At 50.9% G+C, this 7,431-nt stretch overlaps 1 protein-coding gene across 1 annotated transcript; it reads right to left on the bottom strand.

Annotated features, from left to right (window-relative positions):
• Positions 1–1,244: 1,244 nt before the first annotated feature.
• On the bottom strand, positions 1,245–5,682 carry LRAT (lecithin retinol acyltransferase). The gene is made up of 2 exons (XM_055797849.1): positions 5,127–5,682; positions 1,245–4,614 (listed from the first exon to the last, which is right to left on the bottom strand). The coding sequence occupies exons 1-2, from the start codon at positions 5,664–5,666 to the stop codon at positions 4,462–4,464; spliced, it is 693 nt and encodes a 230-aa protein (XP_055653824.1). The 5' UTR covers positions 5,667–5,682; the 3' UTR covers positions 1,245–4,461.
• Positions 5,683–7,431: the final 1,749 nt, after the last annotated feature.

Below are 7,431 nucleotides of genomic sequence, written 5' to 3'. Positions count from 1 at the left end.
GGCAAGTTAATCCATTTAATCTCAGCCCTAACATACAACCCCATCTCAATCCCACTAAATTCCAGCTGGGGACAGGACAGCAGAGACATCACTGTTCCCAGCGTGCCCAGCTAAGCAGCGTGAGTCTTCACAGGCACACGCCTCTGCCTTCATTGACTGGTGCTTCAGCACACTCAATATGACCTGCCCTCACAAATAAAATAAACCTACATTACCTGCCTCCTGCGCTTTCATGGCCTTGTTCAGACCAAGCACCTAGTTGTAGGTGTCGTGATGTAGTTGCAGGGGACTATGCAGCCGATTAGCCTCAAATTGTTCATTCACAGAGCTGCCGACTGTTTTCCAATTCACAGATATGCTATAGAGAAGAGGCAACTACTAAAACAAGGCCACAGGGCTAAAGTTCCCTAATAAAAACAGGGAAAACATTAAAAAGCTACAGAACATCTTACAGAAAGCTTTTTACCCTGAGACACAGAAACAGTAACCAAACCAGCAGTTTTGTCACAGACACAACTGCAGTACTGCAATCAACATAATTCTAATTTAAGTCTCCTAAAGATCACCCCGCTCCTCCCTAGTCTGAGTGCTCAGGACCATATCCTAAATGTTCCCTTGACTTTGGAAGCAAAGCTAAGCCACAAAACACAGCACACAATTGATTTGTAAGAAATTATGCCAAAAACATCCCTCAAACCCTTTTAGTGATCTGTTCCTACAGCAGAGGAGATAGTTTTATTTTACCAGCGCAGTGTTTAGAAGGATTTCTGCAACGCTTACAGCAGTGCAATGCACTACAGCAGAGCCTCAAAGCTAAGCTTTTGTATCTTCATCTCCCGTCAGTAAGCCCGTTCATGACAGTTCAGCACTCAGAGGAATCGGGTCCTAAGCTATTACAAAGCATAAGGAGCAAATGGCTCTGAAGTCTCACCTGAGACATTTTCTTTTTTTGTTTCCACGTATAAAGGAGATGCTAACTAATGACTGTCTAACACAGGCCTGTATCATTTAGTGGTATGTGCTGCTTTAATGTGAGAGCATGCAATAAATAATACAAACCCGTATCATTTCTAGAGATCACAGTTCTAATATTTCTTGTTGCTGCAGCTTGCTTTCTAAAACCTGTCTGGACGATGTCAAGTCACACACAAGTTTAATGCGCTCTTCCCCACCCCCTCAGACTTTCAACAAGTATTGCTATGATTTTGTTTTCATTAAAAGCCTCAATGGTATTTATATGTAGCATTCTCTTTCAGCACAGGAGGACCCAAAGGTGAAATCAAGCAGCAGATGACTGTTCACCACAAAATGAGTAATCATTTATGTTCCGAGCTAAAATAAATACAAACAGAAAGCTCACTGTTCTAATGCCTTCATTTAGCAACTTTTTTTTTTTCCTTTTAAATGCAGGGTTTGTAAAAACATTTCAAGCCTTGTGAATGATCATTTTATTTTTGTTTTCTTTGGAAAGCCTGAAGTGCAACATCTATCTTTTTAACTTGATGTCTTCACTACTTGCCTTTCCCAGTGGCACAGGGGTGATGGTTATACTCCTCCATTACATCTTCTGGTTTAACCACACAGCTTTTCAAAACAGCCCCACTACTAAAATGAGCTGCAACTCTAGATTTACACTCCCCGTCACCATCACTTAGTTACCAATGAACAATTTCACTTCTAAGCACACACATTTCCAAACAGCTGAACCGCTCCACAGTTTTCTGTGTTTTTCTTATTATAACTAGCTCCTTCACTTCAACAGCATCACAGTTGAGCTCAAGTCTGAAATGCAATGCTCCACCTAGGGCATGTGCTTATTTTTACTCAAGTAATTACAGAAAAAAAGTTGACGCTGACATTGACCAAAATATTTCAGAGCACAAACACCACCGGCTGAGCTGAACATGAGAATTCATGCCTGCTAGCCTTGTTTTTCCTCCCAGAGTATGACGAATTTGACTCATGCCTGACTTCTAACACAATTTCCAGATCTCTGCTACAATTAGAGCTGGTAGGAAAAAGCTCCCAAACACACAGCTGAATTTCTGTTCCTATGCCCATATTATTACTTCTGTTTGATGAAAGGATACAAGGAGACATTCTAGACCATTTCATAGTATTTCATAATGTTAAAACTTTACTTTTTCTTTGAAGGAAATTCTACTAATAGAGGTGGAAGTCTGCAAGGAACTGCTTTCATTTCTTTCATGGACACCCATGAAAATCCCTCTTTAGTCCCCCCAGTCTAATCTGGATTCTTCTTGCTCAATAGCATTAGCAAAGCAGGAGCACTGGTCCTTTGATAGTGAAGCTGGAGCAGGAACATTTCCCTGCCTTCCAACAATCCCACTTATGATTTGGATACTGGTCATGACCCCGTTGTTTATTGCATAAGTGAATTGTAAGAATTACTGGAATGCTTATAAATCCCAAGTAAATAAAGGGGAAAAGAAAAGCCTACCTGTAATCAGACACCATGTAACTGCATGTTAATGGACTGTTCAGTGCCCTACTGGGGTACGTTAAGAGTAATGCTATAGCATTACACTCCATTTCAAGAGACCGGTAGACATTTTTAAATGAATAAATTCTATTTATATAATTACAGTAATGACTACAGTTCATACCTTACACACAGCAAGTAAAAAAAACACACTAGTATTTATGTCAATATTACTAACACATACACGATGAAAAAGCAATTCATGTTAATTAAAAAACACCTTAATTTGAAAAGTTTACCAGAAACAGTTACACTACACATGGCAATCTTTGAAAGCGGAACAGAAGTTGCAAGGATCCAGCAGTAATTGATATCCAGCTGCTTGGAGCTGGGCTGCAGATTGAATGCGTACTGAAAGCTGGGCTGAAATCCTCCCTTGGTTGATGGCAGCAGCAGTCATGCTGCCGTCTCCTAACAGCCTGGAATTTCACCCCAGTCTTTACATTCTTCGTCGGTTAGAGTGGAGCAGCCAGAAGAAGATGATTAGAAAGCGGCCAGATAGACTGACAGTTCAAGAATCCAATCTTCAAGCAGCTGTAAGGTCTAGGGCAAGGAGGATGGGTTTATACAGCATGGTTAAACGAATCTAAAACCAGGGAAAGTGGCCGCTTCAGTAGCAGTGCTGATGACGGGATACTGAACACCACTCACAGAAGTCCTTGCTGAAGACACCACCGTATTTGCCTCTGACCAGAAAGGAAGGCAAGCATAGCGCGTGAACGTGTAAGTGCGTGTATCGCAGGCAAGGCATTCCAGCTGCTGAACAATTTCTCTGCATACATCAAGACATTGCTAAGAAAAAAAATAGCAAAGGTTTTTAGCGCTCAAACAATTGGCTAGATGAACTTGATTTCAAGTCCAACTTTACAAGTTATTGATAAATGGAAAGGCCTCAACAGAAGACGAAAACGTTTTTAGCACCAACTGCTGGCGAGTGAATACTTATTCACAAGGGACGAGTGCAGAAAGACATGTCATCTTTCACGTGACAGCATGTTGTTTTAAGGCAATATCCAAAATGACAATACAGCCAGCACAGAAACTGCTCCAGTGATCCCTGATGCTTTATGGCATCCACATTGGTCCCAGTGCTGAGGGAAGGCAGGAACTAGAATGAGCATCTGTCCTCCACCTCCCTGCCATGTGCCCTGGCACGCTGGAAACTTCCAACATTTGTATGTCACTAGTTGTCATACAGCAAGCTTGTTTCTTCCTGCATCTCAAAAAACCCCTCTGTAGCCATTTGTATTAGCCATACTAACCACTACCAGTAGCAAGGAAAACGCTGAGGAATTGCTGTCTTTCCTTACCACTAATCCAGTTAAAAAGTTGTTCAACACCATAGCAAGTGTTTATACAAGTCATACAAATGAGAGATTTGTGAAAACTTCCCAGAAGGGAAATGACTACAGCTGATCCGGCCAGATGTGTTCCCGCAGCACCCAGCCTAGAGCTGTTTTTTCTTCTTTGCTATCAAATCGAGGCAGTTTACTTACTTGTATCTCCACTAATGGATATTCTAGTGAATGAAGACAGTGACTTCTGAATATACGCTGTATCTAAGGAAAAGGCAAGTAGTTTGTTCTCCACATCCTTCACTTTGTGGAACACCATCATCCATTTTTATTAATAGTTATGGCCCCTGGATATGCAACCAAGAAACTGAAGAATGTGAAAGCATTACCAGAATCACTTATGGCTAATGGCAAGGAGCAGAACTGCATCGCAACCCTACTTTTTCATGATTTCAAGGTGTGTTAAAATGTACCAACAGAGATTCAGGAAATCTATTATTCGGCTTACACAGTAAGCTATGCCTTGTGCACTGCGTTCTAGACAAAGCTGTATTTAAAAACAGCACACAAGGTTAAGAAACTTTACGTGACACTGATGCTTTCATAAATACAGTAGCATACATCCTATATACAGACAGCGGCTGCGAGCTTCCGAGCAGGCCGTTAGCCAGCCATCCACAGAATGAAGGGAATGAAGATAGTGGGGAGCGTGGTGGAGGGTGCCAAACCCAGGCAGACTATTGATGCTAGTCCCACAAGCACCGAAGCAAGTACACTCCTCTGGTCCCGAATAATCATCTTCACAGTCTCACAGAACTGGAGGGGGGAAGAAAAAAAAAAAAAGCAAAAGATCAGGATTAAAGAGGAAAGCTCTAACGGGGCAAGCTGGAGCTGCCCAGTCCCTCCGTTCCAGAGCACCCCAGCCCTCAGCGGGCTCCCCAGTGCGCAGCACAGGGCGAGTGGGGCTGGCTCACGGCCCCGCTTGGCCCCGGTACCGGCCGCGGCTCCAGCGGGCTCCGGTAGCTCCGGAGCTGCTTTTTAAGCGCCTGTTAATCGTCCCGCGAATTCAGCGTCGCTCTTCTCGCCGCTGGAAGCCAGCGGAGGCCAGGTCACCCGCCCTCCCGAGCGGCTCCGCACCGCTGCGGGCAGGGGGCCCGTCAGCTCCGGCGGGGGGCGGCCCCGGGGGCGCGGTGCCGGCTGACCCCGTTTCGGGGAGCGGAGCGGGGCCCCCCGGGAAGGGCAGCCCCGCCCCCGGCACCGCCCACCGCCCCTCCCGGCAGCCCCGCGCCCCCCCGGCGGACCGGCTCCCGGGCTCCCCGGCGCCGTACCTTGTCCGTCTGGAAGCTGACCGGGGCTCCGTAGCGGCAGTAGGTGACGAAGTGCTCGCAGTTGTTCCAGAGCAAGCTGTAGGCCGTGGCGCCCACCAGCTTCTCGGCCCGGCGCGCCGCCTCCTCGCTGGCCAGCACCTGGTCCTCGAAGAGCCGGTCCATGTGGTTGACCAGGATGCTGCCGCCGTAGGCGAAGTCCTCCACCGTGTCCACGCGGATGCTGGCCGTCCTGGCGATGACGCCCAGGATGAGCCGCTTGTTGGTCACCACCTGCTGGATCTGCCGCCGGTCGCCGGTGAGGACGGGCAGGATGTCGGGCATCAGGTGGGCGACGCGGTTCTCGCCCAGGTAGATGCCGAAGTGGACGAAGAGGGTGCGGGGCACCTCCAGCAGGTCGCCCCGCTTGAAGCAGCTGGTGTCGTAGTAGCTGGGGGCCGGCGGCGGTTCTCCGCCGGAGCCCGCCGGCAGCGGGCGGACGTGGACGAGGAGCAGCAGCTTCTCCAGCAGCAGCGAGGCCGCCTGCGGCACCGGGTTCTTCATGGTCGGCGGGGGGAGCCCTCGCTGCCGCCGAGCAGCGCCCGCCGCCCGGCCCCGCTTTTCTAGGCTGCGGGGCGGGGCGGGGCGGCCCGGGCCAGCCCACCGGCTGCGGCGAGCGGCAGCGCCCGCCCCGGGCAGCGCCGCGATTTATGGCGGGGCGGCCGGCGGCCCGGGCCGAGCAGCCCGCACCCAGGGGCCGGCCGGCCCCGCCAGCTGCCCTCCGCCTCCCCCTGCGCTGCCCGGGTGGGATGGCAGGAAAAAGCGCGTCCGGAGCCCTTCGTGCGACCGGCTCCCGGCGCCGCGGCCATTCGTCCACCTTCCCCCGGCGATGGGACCTGCGGGGCCGCGGGCGGGGACGGGGCAGGACGGGGACACACGGAGGGACACAGGCTCGGAGGCAGGGCAGGGGGCTGCCGCGGTGTCGCCCGGCGGTGGGAGAGGGGAGCGCAGCCGTGGCACTGGGGCTCGGAGGAAAACGGGCATCCGAGGGGGGCAGCGATCCCCTTTATAATGTAACTCGCCCGAAAAGAAAGAGCGGGAGAAGCCGGGAGGCATCCCCGAGGCAGTTGTCCCTGCTCATCCCGTATGTAAATGACAGGTCCTGGCAACGGAGCCCGCAGCAGCGCAGCCCGCTCGGCTCAACAAAGCCGCTCCGGCTGAGGCCAGTTAAATTGCAGTAGCCCAGCAAATTCCCGCCCCCTCGGGGACTGCGGGATGATGGATGGGACATTCATCTTACCTGGGAGGTGATAGGGCCCCGGGAGGGGCGGCCCGGCCGCCCCCCGAGCCTACATCCCTTCCCCAGCCCCCGCCGCCCGGCCCCGGCTCCAGCTGCGGGGCAAGCGCTGCCCTCGGTGAGACTCGGTGTGCGTGGGGGGATGAGCGAGTTTGTCAGAGCATCTTCCCCCAGCCCCGGCTCCGGAGCTGCCGGCTCGCCTCAGCCATCCTCCTGCAGGCTGTGGCTGCTCACTGTAACACGGCGCCAGGTACAAACCCGGAAAGCAGGGAGAGCAGCGCTGGCGTGCAACTGCTTGGCGCCTCTCCACAGGCAAACCGTGTTGGAACACCGAGGTTTTTTCCCCTCTCCTTAGTCACTTTAAACCTGAGAGCCTGTGGGTCAAGAATGAAATCCCTAGACCGTCCTCGAGCTGCAGAACCTCTTTAGTCACACGAGCAAAAAAGCAAAAAGATTCCCCATCCCTTTTCTTTCCAGCAGGGAAACAGCTCTAGTATGAATAGAAAGGCAAAGGGGATGTGAATGATCCAGCAGGTGAGAGCCTCCTACCACCACGGATACAGAACCAAGGCCCAGGCAGGATCTTCTGCACAGGAAAGATGAGGCTTATCAATGACCCTAAGCCAGTTTTCCACTCCTCAGTGAAGAAAATATTTCAGGCAAGTGGGTAACCTCACTGCTTGCCAGCAAAAAGTGATGGCTGGCGTTGCCCTCCTGCTTCCTCCTGCTGGAGCACAGCCCAGCTTCCTGGGGAACTGAAGATTATCCTCACCTTGCTTCATCTGCACAGAGGGCCATACCATAACCTCGTGTGGTCAGATCACACACTTCTGACCAGAGCGATCAGGCATTTGGGATTTTCTTTGGAGAGTCTCAGCCAAATTTTTATGCAACAGAGGCTTAGTCCTCTCAAGCTTTCCCACCCACCCCACCCCCCTTCAAATGGGATCACTTACAAAAGAGAAAATACCTTATAGATGTGGTTTGTGATGCTGGTACGAACCTGTGAATTAGCCACCACCCCCACGCAAT

Source organism: Falco peregrinus, chromosome 2 (genome assembly GCF_023634155.1).
Source record: "Falco peregrinus isolate bFalPer1 chromosome 2, bFalPer1.pri, whole genome shotgun sequence".
Taxonomy (NCBI): domain Eukaryota; kingdom Metazoa; phylum Chordata; class Aves; order Falconiformes; family Falconidae; genus Falco; species Falco peregrinus.
Note: the sequence above shows the minus strand (reverse complement) of the source record. Positions and strands in the feature narration are given on the sequence as shown.